Source organism: Falco cherrug, chromosome 14 (assembly GCF_023634085.1).
Source record: "Falco cherrug isolate bFalChe1 chromosome 14, bFalChe1.pri, whole genome shotgun sequence".
NCBI lineage: Eukaryota > Metazoa > Chordata > Aves > Falconiformes > Falconidae > Falco > Falco cherrug.
In genome coordinates, this window is record NC_073710.1 from 20,384,034 (window position 1) to 20,402,170 (window position 18,137).

The window sequence follows — 18,137 nt, forward strand, 5'->3', positions numbered from 1 at the left end:
GCTGGAAAAGCCCTGAAGCCAGTGCGCTGGAGGCTCTCCTTGCTGCGGGATGCTCCACCGCTGATCCCTGCCACATACCGGGGGGAAATCCCAGTGCCCACCCTGGCCGCTGGCAGGGATGTGAGGATGCTGCATGGGTGGTCCAGCCCTTCAGAGTAATCCCCTGTTCTGAGGGGTGATGCTGTGCCCCAAAAAGCAGAGCCTACCCCACAGGAAAGAAGAAAGGGCTGTGGAAGATGGAGTAGCATCCATGGGAATGCCAGCAGCCCAGCCCCCACACCGAGGGGGGGCCCTACCCAGTCTGCTGCAGATTATAACCTTGCACAGATTATAATCTTAAATTATAATCTTCAACAGACCCAAAACACCATCTGCCTAATCCTGCCACCTCCCCAGTATAAAGCTCTCCTGGGTTGATGCGCTGGATGGGGGGAGCAGGGCCGTCTGGGTACCAGCCCTGCTACTGGGGGGTGGGAGAAGCTGTGGGGCGAGCCCCCCCAGTACTGTACCGCCGGGTTAGGAGCAGGCAGGGAGACAATATAGGGACTATGCGGCCTCCTCACCGCCAGATGTGTGTTAATAAGGCAGCTGCCCCCTAAGCTAATAAGGTCACTTACTGGCTCCAGCAAGACGAGAAAACAAGCAGGGGCTTGGCTGCGGTACAGCCTGACTTGGCACTCGCCGCACGCCGGCTTCCTGAATTCTTGCCGCTTCCAGAACAGCGCAACGGGGTGGAAAAAGCAGATATAACACCCCCCTCCCCACAAAACAAAAGAAAAACCAACCAAAAAAAAATACCCCACAACACACACATCAAAAAAAAAAAAAAACCAAACCACCAAAAAAACCCCCACAACCCACCCGCCTCTAGCATCCCCAGCATTGCCCTTCATCCCGGGGCAGCTGGATTGGGAGCCACCTCCTGCACTGTGCTGCAGGATGGGCTGCGCAGGCTGGTGGGGTAAGGACACCCCCACTGAGCTGTTTTATTCCCTGGGGAAAATCTCCTGGGAAGGACTTGGGGGGTGGGGGGGTGGTCCTGCAGATTTTCCCAGCACAGCGAGCAGAGCAGCAGCCTCCCCCCTTGCCCACGCGCTCCCTCCCTCCCTCGCCTGCCCCCGATCATGGCGCCTACAACTCCCTTTGTTTTAATATTATAAAGCGAGCCAGATGCCGGCTTTAATCCCCTCAGCTGGTGAGGATTTGCAAACACATTAGGAGGCAGAGCCGCTGCGCGCCCGCCCCGCTGCTGCTGCTGCTCCCCAGCCCCACGGCGCGTCACCGTGCCCCATCTGCTGCCTCGGAAAGGGGATCCCGGCCCCTAATTGCCTTCTCATGTCCAGATTAGGAGCCGACAAGGTGTCCGACAAGGGGGACCACGGGCATCCCCTGCCACTTGTGGCTGGGAAGCACCAAGAGGGCCCTTTGCTTCCCCTTGTCCCCACCGGGGAGTTTGGAGGATTTGCCTCCGGTGACACGACACCAGGGTGATGGGCACAGGGGGGATGAACCCCGGCAGGGTGGCGCGGATGCACATGAGGGGACAGGCAGAGGTTGGCCAGACAGCCCTCCTGGTGCAAGGATGATGGATGGTGTGTTTATCCCAGTGGTGTAACATCACAGCTGACAACTGGAGCACGAGCCGGCTCTCCCGCATCCCCAGCGGATGGGGGACACTTCAGGCAAAGCTGTGCGAGTCCTCCCTGAAGCATTAACAGGGAAAAGGGTTTTCATCCCAACCTCCACCACTGCCAGCTCCTGCTCTGCAACACCCGAAGATTGCCACCGCATCCTTTCCCGCAGGTTTCAGCACAAGGTTGAGATTAAACAGGTACCAGTGGCAGGGGCAAGAGGAATCACTCCAAAGTGTTGCATCCCATGGGAGCAGCTCCGGGGCCAGACCAGGAGCCAGGTGTGCATTTGCCTTCCCTCCCATCAGGGACCATGTTTATCCCATGCAGCTGACAGCATCCAGGCCAGCTCCCCTGGAGCACAGCCCCAGCTCCGAGGGCACGCACGGACCCTTGCCACAGCCAGGAGGGGTGAAATGACCTCTGCAAAGCGGGGAGAGGCGGCTGCAGAGCCCCGGCAGCTGGAGAGCAAGGGGGATGCAATGCCAGAGTGATGTCCCAACCCTGCAGCATCCCAACAGGGGAAGCTGCTGCCAGATGATCCCCAAAGCCCCCTCCTCACCCAAGGGCCAGCTCACAGCACACCCTCACACCTTCCCAAAGGCTGGGGGGGTTTCCCTCCAGGCACGACAACCCAGGCTGGACTTTGTCAGGGGGACCAAACAGCCCCCAGCCCTGCAAGGACCAAGTGTCCCCCTGGATGCTGCTTCCAGGAGATTTCCGCATCCTCCCCTGCCACCAGCCCCTCGGCAGCGCAGTGGCTCCCGGCCAGCCAGGTGCTGCTTGGTGCTCCCAGGGAAGTACCACGCTCTAACCCAGCGCTGCCCAGGAGGGATGTGCAATGCCAGGGCCCCCACAGGAGGTTACTGCTCCAGATCCCCCAAGGAAATGGCTCCAGGAATACACACAAAATCTTCCTGAGCTGCCTCAGACCCCGTATTTGCACTGCAAAGGCAGCAAGGCTTTTCTGAGGGTGTGTATTTTGGGTTTTTTTTAAGACCAGGATCTCCTACATACCACTTAGCAGCCAGGAGTTCAGAGGGAGCAGAGCTCAGTCCTTTAAAACAACGCCTCGTTTGCCAAGAAATAATCCCAAAGAACAAAAAAAACCCCAAAAAAACAAAAAAAAAACACCACCAACCACCAAAAACCCAGACTCAGATGATAATTAACTCCACAAAGCAGCGACCCCGAGTAGCTCAAATCTTCACTGTAACTACCAAGCCTCTTCTCCAAGGGCTTATTTCTTGCTGTCTGCAACAAAACAGCACCAGCACTCAGAGGCCTGGGGATTTTATTAGTGTGTCTGTACCCCCCCCCCCTCCAAAACCCTGCTGACAGATTTGCCCCCGAAGCACACTCAGTTCACTGCTCCCAGCCAGGCACAGCGGGGGGCCCAGCCCCACACGAGACCCCACATCTCTTGCAAAGGGGTCACTCCCCATCCCTGCTGGGGGGCTGCAATAGGGATATCAAGGCTGCGGGGCTCCGTCCTCGGTTGCTGCGGGAGAAGAGGTACAAGAGCTAAAGAAGGGGCAGAGGGCTGCTGCTGCTGCCCCCCAACACCCATCAGCACACCCTGGCAGGGAAGGAGCCACCTTTCAGGGTCGTCGTCGTGTTCCCCCCCCCCCCCCCCAGTCAAACAGCAAGAGAAGGCAGGGAAGCCCAACCTTGGGGGTGCATTTCAGCCCCCCCATTCCCTCTTCCACCTTTAGGGCCAGCAGAAGGGATGTTCCACCAGGAGCTGGCATGAGCAACCCTAGCAGCATCACCCCCCCAGCAGCATCACCCTCTGCCCCTTCCCACCGCTTGACAGGGAGGGGAATAAAAGAGAGAAGAGCCAAGAAAAAGCGGTGTGGAGCCAACCCTTCCCGCTGCCGCTCCCCCCGGCATCCCCCTTCCCCTCCTGACCGCGAAAAGCCAACATCTCCCCGCGCCCCTCCAGCCAGGGGATGGGAATGTGGAAGCAATTGCACTTGGCAAGGCAGCAACAGTGAGTCAAAAACAGTTGTTTGGCTTGTCAGCCACCCAGGCCCTGCAGCACTCTTGTTTTCCTTCGCCTGCCTTAACCCCTTCCAGCCCCGGCCCTCCCCCCAGCGGGACCCGCAGCCCCCCAGCCCGGCCGTGGAGAGGGGCTGGGTGCTGGGTAAAAGCCTGGTCCCACCGCCCAGCTGCCCTGCTTCTAGAAATGGGATGACAGGCAATTCCCCAGCGTGAAAACCTGCAGCAAGAGGGTGCACCGGCCCTGCGCCAAACCTGCCGATGTGCTGGGAGGGGCACGGGGCTGGCACAGATCAAACATCAAATGGACATCCCGAGGCCACCAAGGAGTAGGATGCCTGGTGCTCCTGGAGCACCCCACTTGCTCATCCCAGCAGCTGCAGAGAGGTCCTTGCTCCTGCTACAGAGAGCATCCAAGATGCCCCTTGGCAAGGCAAGGGGACACAGCCACTTGTGCTGGGGACTCCATGCTGCCCTGGGGGGGGGGGGCTGGACCCCCTCACAGAGCCAGCCCGGTGGCGCAGAGCTGTTTAAAGCGCTGAGCGCAGCCTCCCCTGGCCCGTTTATGATGGTTTAGCACATACCAGGCTGCTTCCCACCAGCTCCTCCAGCCCCTTCCCTGCCGGCCATATGGCAGCGAGGCCAGAAACACACCCAGAGCCAGCAAGAGCTGCACCAGGGTCTCTTCTCCATCCCCAGGTCACCCCTCACACCCCAAGACAGAGGACTCGGGCCAAGCACTTGATGTCCTCCCCGTCTGGCAGCATCACACGCTGCTGGGACCCCGTGTACATTCAGGCCACTGCTGATTCAGGGCAGGGTGGGGCAACACCAGCACCCATTCACCACCTCCCCAACACGGAGGGGTGACCATGTGGGTCAGGGCACCCAGCCAGGACCCCCACCCACTGCACTGCACCCCAAGTCAGACCCAGAGAAGGAAGAGACAAGGAAGGAGCTCGTGGAAGGAGTTGCTCCCTTTTTCTATTGGGGGACCCCCTGCACCCCCACAGTACAAGAGAGCTGGGGCAAGGGGATGGATGGGGAAGAGTTAAACCCTCCCGACGGGGAGGAAAAGTGGAGGGCAAGCCTGCTCACCCACCCGGGAGAGACAAAGCGAGATGCTAGAGCCAAGAGATGAAGGCGAGGATGTGATAAGAGGGGGAGCCGGGGTGTGTGCGCTGGAGCGAGGGAGCGGGGAGGAGGAGGAGGAGAGGTGGGTGATGACCAAAGTCATTGAACATTTTTTGGCACGCCTACCCCCTGAGTATCCTGGCCGTTGGCCCAGCTCGGAGCTGAACTTAAACAAACTCCTGTTGCAGCCATCTGCTTGATTTTAAAATAAATCAAACAATCTGTTGAGCCGTGGGTGATCAAATTTCCATCTGTGCGGACGCCTGCTCGCCTCCTCGGAGCCTCCGCTTGCCTCTACCAGCCAAACACTCCTGGCAGCATGTGGCCTCCCTAATTCCTCCAGGAAAGGGAGAAACCGGACCTCCCCCCCGCACCCCAGCCCCCTCCCAGCCCTTCCCCACCACCCTCCTAACTCAAACCAAGTGCTATTTTTACAGCCGCCCACCAAACAGAGACGTATGCCGGGTTTAAACGGGAGGAAAACAGGGCTGTGGGGGGAGATCCCAAGAGGTCTCAAGCTTCTCCACTGCTGCCCACGCCAGGGGGGATTCCTCATCCCATCCCCATCAATCCCACGGGTGCAAGAGAGAATGAAAAGGAAAAGGGCAGCAGCTGCCGGCAGCGGGACACTGCCTGCCCTGGCACTGCTGACTGCGGCACAGAGGCCATGGGCTGGCCAGAAATAGCAGCTGTGAAGCCAGGCGGCTGTCCCCAGGACGGGGACATCGGGCACACGTCACCACCAGGTGCCCAGGGGTGCCCAGCTCCCAGCCGTCTCCTCCGGCCAGCAGGGTGGCCCTTGAGCCCACCCAAAATCACCCTGTCCTGAGGGTTGCCCCCTCCCCAGGAGCAGGAAACCCAAGGGGAGGCAGCACCACTTGCATATTCAGGCACCTGCCCTAGGGTCCCCAAAGTGCCAAAAGAGGGGTGGCATCTCCAACCTCCACTGCCTCTTTGGGTGCTGCAAGACCCCAGCTCACCCTGGCCTGCCCTGGCTGCAATCCAGCCACAGGCTCTGCACGTAGGGACCCGCAAGGGAGACGGCACCCAAAATATCTGTGGCCCCAAATGCCCTCTGATCGGTTGGTCCTTTCTTCAAACCAGGGTCAAACCTTCGCTGGCATCACCCAGGCTTTGCCCTCCTTCCACTCCGAGCAGAGAGTGCCAGGCACGGGGCCAGTACAGCCAGAAACAGGGCAGCAAGCAGGGTGAGGGGGGGGTGGATCACAGCGAAGGGACAAAGAGGCAAGCAAAGAGGTGGGGGAAAACATTGTGTATGAAGGACACGGGGGTATGATAAAGGATGGTGCGGGGTTAGGGCTCACCAGACACCAGTAGCCCAGGTGCAGGAAGGTCAGGTTGCTGAAAGCAAGGGTTGTCCATGCATAGGGAGGAAGGACACGCGACACAGCAGGATTTATTCCTCCTCAAGGGCTGCAGATATGGGGGTGATGCATTGCTGAGGGACCCCGTAGCTGCATTGTAGAAGCAGCACTGGGAAAGGAAGAGGAGGTGCCCAGGGTGCCCAGCACCCAGGCGCAGCCCTGCCAGGAGCCCCAGCCAGCAGCAGGGCTGCAGAAGAAACCTCACCCGCGCGGGATGCTGCCAAGCCAAGAACCACCCTGGCCAGCCCAGGGCCAGGCCTGCCAAGCCGCTCGCTGCTGGAAATAACGGGGAGCTGGGGCCAGGGGAGGGATCTGGGACCAGGGTGGCCCCCACCCAGCCACAGCCCTGTGTGTTTCCCAGTGCAAGCTCTTGGGAGGGAGCCACGGGCAGCAAAGGGGTTGGACAGTCCCAAGCACGCTGCAAGCAGTGCCCAGGCTCTGGGGATGCAGGATCAGGCTGAACGCAGGACTGGGTGGGGGGAACAGCAAGGGAAAAACAGCTGGAATAAATAAGTGATGTAGCAGCTTGTGTGACCCCAGTGCATCCCACCAGTCACCCATCCTGGAACAGCCCTGTGGGAAAACCTGCTCCTGGGGGAGTCCATATCCCCAGCTGGCTGCTCAAGAGGGTGGCAGAGATGGGGGTCACCCAAAAGCCAGCCCTGGAGTAAAATCCAGGCACTGCCCTGACAGGATACACAGCCGGGAGCAGGTTACACAGCACAAGCAACAGAGGGAAAGGCGGAAAAAAAAAAAAAACCACCACCAAACCCCTTTTTGGAAGAGGAAAGGACTGACAGGACCTGGCCGAGAAGCAGGAGAAAGCCCAGATTTCCCAGTTACTGTGCAGATGTTCTGGACTGAAAACAGAAGACGGCAGGAGCAAATTCATCTCCCCCTCCAGAGACGCCGCAGCCAGGGCATCTGGACTCTGTCTGCAGGCAGGAGAGGCAGCTTCCCCCCAGCTCCCCGGGGAGCCCTCCTCACCGGGGACGGCCGGGGCATGCCGAGCCCCCTGGGGTGCCCACCCACACCCGAGAGCCAGGGCGGCAGCGGCAGCCAGGGCCCCATCCCCACGCCAGGTTGACCTTGGCATGGTTACCTCCCGGGAAAACTGAAGGGCCTTGTCTTCACCATGTTTTCACTTTGGGATAACTCATGCTGCCTGCTCCGAGGAACGGGGGGAGAGATGGAAAGAAGAAAACGCAGCTGTTTTAGCAGTGAAGACAAGGAGGGAGGGCAGGAGACATACATATATATATATATATATATTTATTCCTGGCCAGGGTAATAACTGAAATCACTAGCACTTGATCATCACCCGATGAAAAGCTTCACAGCCGACTGAAGTCAGCCCGCTTCCAGAAACATGCTGCAAGCAGATGGGAGGTGATGGTGGCAATTTGCTGCTTGCCCCAGACCCCGCACACAGCCCCCGAGACGCCTTGCACAGCTGTCTGTCTGTCCACCCATCCCTCCCTCCCTTGGTCTGTCCACCCCGCCGCGGCTGCAAACCACCGAGCGAGAGAGGTTGACGCCTTGGCCGTCACCAAAATGTTCCCAGCTCTGAGGTCCCTGCCAGTGACCGCAGCATCCTTGCATCCAGCTCCTTGGGGACGGAGGCAGCTGCTGCTGCCCCCCCCGGGAGCTGTCAGCTGATGCTCCAAGGGGGGCAAAGCTGGGGGGGACACAATCAAAACTATTTTGGAGGGTCAACAGGGGAAACCACCCTGCACAGGGCTGCAGCAGAGCCCGGGCTGTGCCACAGGGTGCAGTGGGTCCTGCAGGGACAGGTGCCCAGCCCTGGCTGGGGCTCGAAGAGGCGAGATGCTCCTATGATGAAAGTCCCCAGCCCCAAAAGCAGCAGGTGCTGGGGACACACCAGGTGCCAGCATACCGGGACACAGCCTTGATGGGGGGTCACCGGGGGGGGGGGCGGGCAGGCACCCTGGGAACAGCCTGGGCTTTGTGCTAAGTCAGCCCCAACATCTTCCTCCCTGGCTGGAAACCACCACTGCGCTCCTGCCCTCTGGCCACAGCAGGCAGCTGCCTGTCCCCCCAGCAAAGGGGTGATGCTCCTGGATGCAGGGTCACCACCACCCATCTCCCCCGATGACCCTTGCATCCCAGCTGGCTCTCAGCTTTGGTTTAGCTCTAAACTAGAAGCCAACAATTCACCAGGAGGAGCTGGGATAGAGCACGGGGCGCAAACCAGTCCCTGTGAACCCTCCTGCCCTGCTCCTGCTCCCAGGGGGGTGCCAGCATCCTCCCCACGCTTCCCCCCCCATTCAAAGCCAGCCCCAAGACCCAGCACCCTGTTGCTCACCCGTGCCAGCACCAAGCTCTCCCCGGGTACCAGCGCAGGCGATGCTGTGGCCGGCCCTGCCGGATGCCGACGGGAAAAGGCAGCACTGGGCCAGACAGCGATTTCCTGAGTTTGTGTGCAAGGGCTTGAACAGCCCCCGGTAAATCCTGCGGTGGGTCCCTGCTGCAACCAGGGATGACCCGTCCAGCACCCATGCTTGTACACAGGCACTGAAACACAGTGTCTCAGCAGTTCCCTGGCTGGAGGGAGCTCCTACACCCGCAACACGACAGCACAGGGCCCCCCCCCCCAAGCCCCATTTCGCACATGCCACCGGTGTGCGATGCCAGGCAGCCACGGTGCTCGCCCTGCCCCGGCGCGGGTTGCGGCACGCTCGGCACAGGCACCTCGCTGCGGGCCGGCAGGTTAGAGAAGGAAAGCCAGGGCAGCTGCTGCTCCGAGCACGCCAGCTCCACGGGTAAACAGATGACTTCAGTCTCCCGAGAGCTACTAAAGCCCGGCAGCACTTGCACTAATGGGGAAGCAGGGAGGAAAATAAGGAAAATAAAGAGGGAGAAGCAGCATCATATTCATGCCAGGCTGCAAAGTGCACCCAGGTAACGTCCTCCTCCTCCCAGCCCAGCCAGAAGTCCCTCCTGGAGCCATTCTCTTCCTCCTCACCCTGCTACTGAAGATCCAGGGGGAGAAAAAGTCACTCTGAGGCCAGGCCAGCTGCACGAGGCTGTTTATCCAGCCATGCCGCAGCAAGGCTCATGTGCATTGGGGCGGCTGGGGCTGCCAGTGCTGCGCCAGAGCAGCTGCTCGCCCGGCAGCGGGAGCAAACCACGACCTGCCCGCGGTGGCCCAGGCTGGCACTGGGGCTGCAGCATCCTCTGCACGGCACAGGGAGGGGAACTGGGCTCTGACAGCCAGGGGCAATGCGTTTTGCAAGCAAGGGTGCAAGTAAGGAGCAGCACCGCATCCCCAAAAGCAGGGCTGGCACCTGCCAACACACAGCACTGGCTCTGCAAGGAGCCAAGGCACGCTCGAGGTGCTGCTGCTGCCTGCCTTGGCGGCGGGGGGACCTGGAGCTGTCAGAACCCTTGGCCGGGGCCTGGGAGGATTGTGCTGCTGGAAGGTCTCCCATCACCAGCTGCTCACGGCAGAGGAAAGCCCAGCACGGCTGGGAGCCTGCCACCACCGGCTGAGCTCCAGTGGCTCCTTCTCAAGCTCCCACCCTGCTCCCCAAGCACTGGGATGCTCCTGCCCCATCACCCTCACACATGTGCCCCTGCAAGCCCCCAGCCTGGCAGTGCCTAAGGAGGGCAACGTCCCCAGCACACCGGAGGGACATTTCCATGCCACCCCTTCAAGCTCAGGACGCCAGCAGGCGGCACAGACTTTTTGATGCAGGGAGGATGGGCAACATCTGACCAGATGCTGCCCAGTAGCACAGGACCAGCAGGAGCTTCCTGAGAAGCTGGGGAGTACCCTGTGCCAAAGGTGCTGGCAGGGAGCAAACAGCTCCCCCCACAACCCAAAACCAGCATGGGAACAGATCCAGGGCACAGCAGGCACCCATTGCAGCCAGCAAGGTGCAAACAGGCTCCTGGCAAAACAGCTGTGCCCTGTGCCCAGGAGGTCCCCAAAACCTGCTCAGGAGATGGAGACATCTCCTTGGCCCCAGCTCAGCCACTGAGGACGATGACAGCGGAGGTGTTGGCACAGGACCTAGCTGGCGTGTTTGCGGGGCACAAGACGGTGAAAAGCCAGCTCATGCCGTTACCCACGTAGTTGCCAACGCAGGCGCCCATGCTGCTACAGCAGGGATGTTCCCCCTCACTGGGAAGCGGCTGAAGAGCATCCCGGGCTGGCCTCCGTGACCATGCTTCCCAGGCAGCCAGGAAAGGCCAAGTATCTGGACAAAACATCTGTCTGTCCACAACAGCCAGAGCCAGCCGTCCCTCTACCCCATCTCAGGACTTGGCCATGGCTTCGCACAAAGCGCAGACAGGGAGGCTGCTCCAAGATGCTCCAGCGGTTGCGAAAGCATTTTCACTGCAGGGGACCAGAGCGGAGCCGGCCCCTCTCCCCGGGAGGCTGCGGGGGATATTTTGGGGGGTGCAGGCAGGGTTTCCTGGGCAGCACACATTTCAGGCCAGCATTTTTGGCAGGTGCTTGCAGAAGAGCAGCAGTGCTTGAGCTGCCAGTCCTCTGCTGCTGCTTTTGGGAAAGGCAGAGAGAAGACAAGGGGCGGGGAGGGGGTGGGTGGGTAAAAAATAAATATATAGCAGCCAGCTGGTGAGCTGTGGAGTCAGCACAAGGTCTGGAGGACGCGGCGACTGGCAGCAGCACAGGAGCCCTGGTATTTTGGACAGCTGGTACAGCAAGGTCAGCCTGACCAAAGCAAAAGCCCCCTTTGCTGTCATCCCCCCCATCACGGTTGAAGGATGCTGACCCCCAGCTGGAGACACTGGGGGGATGAGCTACCGGCCCATGGGGTGACCCTGAAACAATCTAAGCAGTGAGTGAGGATGAAGAGGGATGGAGGGACAGAGGGGTATGGGTTTCTAGCCTGGCTGGGTACATACCAAACCCTCCCTGACCTCATCGGCAGGAAAAAGCAAGCGGCACATTTTCCTCGTGTTGTTTCTTTGTTTGCCATCTGGGAACACGATCCCGCAGGAGGCCGTGCCCCGAGACATGAAGTCATATCATGATTATATTGCCACCTCCGTGCCCGGATTGAGATCTCATCCGAAAATGCCAGACCCAGTCGGTGTTAGCCGCAGCAAGCACTGCGGAGGAAGCTGCTTTGCTGAAAGGCAACGTGACCCTTGCTAAAAACATCTTTACATAGACATATGCTGCAAACAAAACAGGTTTATCCCAGTAACTTTGGCTTAAAATACCTTGGCCTGATTTTGCTCTGTATCTGCTAGAATTAGTGATGGCAAGAATTGGCACAGATAAAACCACCAAAGCCAAGCCGAGCTAGAAGCCAAAAAATTGTGGTGAGACCAGCTCTGCTCCTCCCTTACATTTAAGGGACGAGCAGAAGCCCGATGCAGCCCATGCCACCCCTCTGGAGCCCACACATGAAGCCCAGGCTGGGGACTCATTGAAGAGCCATCAGCTTGGCAGACAAAGTGCAACCACTCAAAACACCCCCAGTCACCAGACCACTTTTGGTTTGCTTCAAAATTAATAAAAGATGCAAAGAAACCAGAGGTCCTGCCTGCCTGGCTACGACCTGGGACCCTTCCTGCACAGGTTCCTTGTTTCTCATGCTGCAATACACCCGAATATCCATACCCTCACCAGGAATTCGTCGAGAGGGCAGTCAGGTGTCACCCCTCCACCCCCGGGTTTGTTTTCATGGCATCCAGGAGTTTCAGCTGCTGCTCAGCATCAGTGGGACAAGGTTCAGTTGAGAAGACAAGAACCCTTTGATGTTTGCCCAAACCCTTTTTCAAAAGCCAAAAAGAAAATGCCCACCAACAGCTGTAAGCTCGACATAGCATTTTGGAAACACAGCATGACCTTTGAAGCTTGTAACCTGAAAAAAGGGGCCAAATCCCCAGCTGAGCTAACACCACTGCTGCCAAGCAATAAACGCAGTGAACTCGGGCACAGCCCCATGCAACAAGACTCAGGTGTCCCCTGCAAAGCAGGAACAAGACATGGAAAATGCCAGATGATGCTCAGAAAGCAGCCTGAGGACAGAGCTGGAGAGATGGCAGCGAGCTCTGGGTGCTCCCAAGGAGCAGGACGGCACCAGCTGCAGATTTTGCACCCAAAACAAACTTGAACAGCTTTGCTTGAGTTATGGTGGGATTCATGAGCTTTCCAGAAACCTGAATGTACTTGCAGAAAGTTGCATGTGAGGAAAGAAAACCAACAGAGCTCACTTTTACGGGTACGTAACTGCAGCAAGAGCAGTGGCAGGCGAGGATGGGAAGAGTCAGAAAGGCAGGGGAAGCTTTTCCAGTGCTGGCAGAGGGAAAGGTTCAGAGCAAGCACAGAAAACAACAGCCAGGTCGAGCACAAACAGCCCTTGACCCGGGAGCACTGGTGACACAGGGCTTCACCCCTTTAGAGAGGGCAGGAGGGCTCGAGGGGTGGCTTCAGTGGCCTCTTCAGCAGGCACAGCCGGCCGGGGACACAGGTCAGCATCGCCTCTGGACACCAGCCAAAGCTGGGTGTTTTATGGGTTATTCAAAGCAATCAGCCTCAACACCTGCTCTGCTCGCAGCGGCTGCTTGTCCCACAGAGCCCCAGGGAGCCAGCTTCTCCCAGCCAGCAGCAGGGCTCGACAGTGGGATGCACAGGTGGTTTCTCTGGATTAGAAAGATGAGACATCATACCTGGTGGCAGCAGCCACCCCAAACCCAGGAGCCCTGCACCAATGGGTACATAGATCTGTGCAGGTTCCCCTTGCAAGGGACACAGCTGGAAAGAAGATGCATTCTCAGAGCACACATCCACATGCCTTGGAGGGGACCAAAAGCAACAAGCCAAAGGACACCCATACCAGGGATGTCTATTACCAAAACTCAGCATTACCATTTTCCTTGGTGGGAGAACCAAACCCACCCCACACAAGCCAACAACAAGGTTTCTGCAGCAGCCCCTCTGCCAGGCAGACCTTACCTTTGGGAGACCCTCCTGCAGCAGGTAGAACCACCAGCAGCACCACACCTCTACAGAGCAGCACCCACCCCACCATTCCCCAACACCGAACCAGCAGCAGGGGCACCACCCCACCCAAAATACCAAAGCCTCCACCCTCTTGATGAGCCTCAGGTGTAGGGTTCCCTCATTAGCACCTCCAAGCTGTAATAGAGATGACCTGAACCCTGATCTTGCTGTCCTGCTAAGAGAGAGGGATGCTGGAGGGGGCGGAATCTGGTGACATTTGGTACATTTACTCATTGCCTCAAACTTTGAGCCGTCTGAATCAACCACCTGCAGCCAGGACAGTAGTAAACCACCAGCTCTAAGTGCAGCCGGGTGTCAATCCTGAGTGTGTGAAAAAGCACCTGCGTTCAAAAAAATGAAGTTGCAGAGCTGCAAGGAGGAACGGGGAGATGGTTTTAACCCCTCAGGCTCACTCCCTCCTGTCTGCTTTCATTTGAGTTGGGACCTGGGTGTCACACAGGAGTGAAAGGCTCGCCCAGGGTTACTTTCAGCAGCAAGCGTGCCTGAACAAGGGTACAGTTAAATTAGCCAAGAACCCTACCCAAGTATTAAGCCATGTTTTAAATAACCTTGACATCTGTGAGGTCTCAGCCCGATGGAAAGCATGTGGAGACAGGGAGGGAAAAGGCGAGAGGACCTTCTGGCCAGGCAGAGTCACCACCAGGACATGGCAGAGCCCAGCAAAGCAGAACGGTGCCCAGACCAGCCATGCTCTCTCTAGGCAGCTCTGCCTTGCCCCCTGCCACTCTGCCTGCCTGCGTTCTCCTCCTCTTCCTCCTCCGCCTCCGCTGCCTTTCATAGCCCCACACAAAAGCTTTTCATAGCTGCTTGGGTCAGAGACAGGGCTGCAGGCAGGAACCCAAGTGGGAGTTTGGGGCTGGGGCCAGCGGGGACAAGAACTGGTGTGCCTGAGAAATGCTGGGTTCCAGGGGGGTCACTAAGGGACCCCATGGGATGCACTCCCGAGCACACAACACCAGAATGTGAGCTGGGACAGAATTGCTATCCATAATGTCCCCATGACATGGCCTGGGGACACTAACAAGGTAGCAGCGTGAAACATCAGCGGGGGACATGTGGATGCCACCCCCTCATCAGCTGCACCAGCACGGGCTCTGCTGGAGCATCATCCCAGCACCCTCCCCTGGGTCAGCACCGTGGGATGCTCGCCTGACTCCTGAGCCCTCCAGGGCCACCAGCCAGCCAGGGCTCCAGCACCTTGCAAATGCCACCAGAGCAGGGGATGGACAGATGGGCAGCGTGGCTGTGCCCACGTGGGCAGCGCAACTCATGCAGCCCCACACCAACTCCAACACCCGGAAAGTCTCCACCACCTGAGACCCCTCAGCACACAGTGAGTCGTGTTGGCTGGAAGCAGACTCCCATGTGGGCAAGCCTGAAAATAAATCATCACAAAGCATCCACGGATGACCTGCAATGATGTTGGGGCAGTCCAGCTCAGATGGAGCCTGGAGGAAACTACTCAAAAGCAATGGCTTCTGGAGTATTCCCATCGCCGGCGCCAACCCAACCTCCCGTGCCATCCTGGCAGTCTCCGCACCGCACACCGACCTCCGGTGTGTGCAGCCCGGTTGCTCTCCAAGCAGCGTCACCCCAGCTTGGGAGCCAGCACAGCTGAACGGAAAATTTTATTTGTAACCAGCCAAGGGAGAGCAACCGGAGAGAAAAGGAGCGCTGTCTTGGAAGGGCTGGTTTACATTTCTAAAGAAAATGCCAGTGCTTCGGAGAGCTGCAGGGTTCTGGCTACGAACGGAGCCCAAAGACTTTGAAAATGAACGCGGGGATTTAGGATGCTGGCATTTTACGGAGCCCAGCCTGGGGCCTGGTCTGCAGATACAGAGCAGCGGCTCTCCAGCACACTCCTGCAAGCTGGAAATTCAAGGGTAAAAGCAGTTATTTCCCCATCCTGTGAGAAAGGCAAGCTTGCGACTAGTAAACCTTTGCCCTGCCGTGCTGCTTTCTAGGTGATGCCCCCAAAGCACCCTGCGTAACCCCAGCGGGAGGTACAGAAAAGAGCAACCCGCGAAATCTGGCAGCACCCGGCGATGACACCCATGACACCCTTCAGAGCCGCAGGGCTCCGTCACGGTGGCTTGGAGGGATGCTGCCTGGGGGTCCCTCGCTGCTGGATAACCAGAGCAGCACAGGTGGGGAGCACCCAGCCCCGAGCCCGCACATTAGCTCCCCCAGCTGCAGGAAGAGCCGGTGTTTCTCCAAGGGGAAACCCTTTGATTAAGACAGCTTATACAACCGGAGATAACTTGGGAAGTTTCCTAGGGCAGCGGAAGGCCATGCGCTCCTTCGAGCTTCCCGAGGATGCTGCCGTGGAGGGCAGGCCAGGCAGCCCTCCCTCCCCTCTGGCCCCGCTGATCACCCTTGACAGCGAGAGGTACGGGATCAGGATTTCCTCCGTGCTGGCCCCCACCTCCCTCGTGCAGGGCTGCGAGCAAGCAGGCGCCAGTAACACAGACACACGCTTCTGCAACAGGACAGGTCTTGGCTCTCCCCACCTCTTGGAAGGATTTTTATCTGTTCCTTCGCAGCTTGACAGCTCCAAAAGTTCATTGCTAAAGGCACCCCATCCATCAGCGTTCGCCCCCAGGGACCAGACCCGAACAGAGAGCATCCATCTATGTCACCGCTCCACCTCCTCCTCAATGCCAGAGCTGGGAAACGCTGGGAGGAGAGGGATGGGGTCCGGGCCAACCGCCTTACCTTGGGGAGGAGCGCCGAGGGTGCCACTGCCAACAGCTCTGGCGGGGTCACGCTCTTGCCAGCCAGGACCACGGCACCGCACTCGGCACAAGCGCCGATGGTCAACTGCTTCCCATCATCCACCAGCAAGCTGTTGGCCACGCGGAGGGTGTAGAGGAAGACGGGGAGCCTGGCCACTTGAACCGCTTTTAATCCAAGGCATCGCTTCTTCTCTTGCCGGCAGAAGAAGCAGACGAAGGTCTCCACTTTGTATTGCCGGGACCAGGCGCTGCTGGGGTGGTGGGAGTTCCTGCCCTCGTGCTGCAGCCACTGCCCCAGCAGGTCATGGTAGCAGAGGATGCAGGTGGCCACCAGCCCGGTCGAGTCAGCCGGTCTGGCCCGCGGGGCGGGTGGGTAGACCGTCAGGAAGGGGAAAAAGGGCTCCTTCTCCCCAAATCGCCCTGGTGGGTTGACATTGAGCTGGAACTCTCTGCCAGCTCCCAGCTCGGCCCCGCAGATGTAGCAGACGGAGGTGGGACCGGGCTTGACGACGGCAGGGTGGCTGGCCAAGCTGCCGGGATCGCTGGTGGAGAAGACCTGGTGGTACCTGCCCAGGAAGCTCTGCACCGAGGTGATGAGCTCCTCGTTGTGGCAGGCCCTGTACATGGCCCACAGGTCCTGCAAGACCCCGAAGCACTTGCGGCAGCTGCTCACTTCCCAGTGCTTGTTCAACCCCTTGGCGCTGGGCGGGCAAGGCAGGAGGCTGAGGAAGGGGAAATGCATGGTGCTCTTCGCATTGCCGTTGGTGATCTTGGCTGCCACCGGCCTCGCCTCCTTGCCGCACTCCTCCCCGCAGAGGTAGCAAGCCTCGGGCACCGGTGGGGCGCCCACCCCGTCCTCCTTCAGCCCTCGCCGCCCCTTGGCGGGCATGGCGCCGGCGTTGAGGGGCACCACGTAGAGCCGCTGCAGCACGGGCACGTTGGCCAGCTCGAAGCTTTGCCACTGCTGCATGAGGGAGGCGAAGCAGCAGGGACACACCAGGGTGCTGCCCGTGGGCGAGAGGGGCTGGGCGCCGGGCGGGGGGCTGTGCAGCCAGAGGAAGGGGAAGAAGGGTGCCGGCGAGGTCTTCTCCTGCTTCTGCACGTGGACGCGGTGCTGGGTGGTGGGCGACAAGGGGCTGCCGCAGATGTAACAGGCGGTGCCCGATGCCCAAGCGGGCCGCTCGCTGCCCTCCTCCTCCTCCTCCTCCTCCTCCTCGCTGGTGATGTTGATCTCGCTCTCCTCCGAGGAGCAGCGGGGCGGCCCCCGCTTGCCCGCCGCCGCCGCCGCCGGGGTGGGCCGCGCCGCGTCGCCCGCCCCCTCGGGCTCCGAGAGGGGCTCGGCGTCGGAGAGCTCGGAGAGCTCGGAGCCGGCCGCCGGCCCTTCCTCCTCCTCCTCCTCCTCTTCCTCCTCCTCCTCCTGGCCGGCGGGGCGGCGCGGCGGCGCGGCGGGGTCCCAGCCCGTGGCCCCCCGCCGCAGCCCGGCTCCCCCCGCCGCCGCCGCCGCCGCCTCGCACTGATGGGGCCGCTTGAGCCAGTACATGCGCTTCTCCACCGGCGTGCGGCTGCGCTCGAAGGAGTCCCACTGCTCGCCCAGGAAACAGCGACAGACGGCGCAGACCAAGGCGCAGCCCTCCGCCGAGACGGCGCGGGCGCCGGGCGCCGGCTCCTGGTGCTGGAGGAAGGGGAAGAAGGGTCGGTGGTCGCGGGGGGGCCGCACTTGAAGCTTTAGCTCTTTGCCGCGGCTGATGCCGCCGCCGCAGATGAAGCAGCAGAGCGGAGGCGCCGGGGGTTGCGGAGCCCCGGGGCCGCCCGCCACCGCCGCTTCGCCGGCCGCCAGCGCGGCCATCAGCCGCTGCTTGCGGGAGAGCGGCGCCGCCGCCGCCCCCGGCCCCGCCGCGCTCATCGCCGCCCCCGGCTCATCCCCCGGCTCCGCCGGACACGCAGGCTCGGGGGGCGGGTTTGCCGAGCGCTCCCCCCCCGCCCGCCGCCGCCCGCCTCCTCCCCGCCGCGGGAGACGGCAACGAGAAAGGGAAAAAAGAAAAGAAAAAAAAAAAAAAAAAAAGACCCAAAAAATAATACTCCGAAACCACCAAAAAATCCCCCCAAACAACAACAACAACAAAACCGGAATAAAAGTTCGGTGCGAAAGTTTGGGTCCCGCCGGCGGCGCGGAGGAAGGGCGGCTGCCCGCCGCCTCCCGGCCCCGGCGCCCCCGGCCCGGCTC

General features: G+C 60.1%; 1 protein-coding gene across 1 annotated transcript in view; it reads right to left on the bottom strand.

The window, feature by feature from the left end:
• The window catches only part of GSE1 (Gse1 coiled-coil protein), a 100,066-nt gene extending 82,770 nt beyond the window's left edge, over positions 1 to 17,296 (bottom strand). The window contains 1 exon segment of the mRNA XM_055726630.1: positions 15,894 to 17,296. Coding sequence (XP_055582605.1) covers positions 15,894 to 16,883 — 990 coding nt within the window. The 5' untranslated portion in view covers positions 16,884 to 17,296.
• Between the last annotated feature and the right edge of the window lie 841 nt (positions 17,297 to 18,137).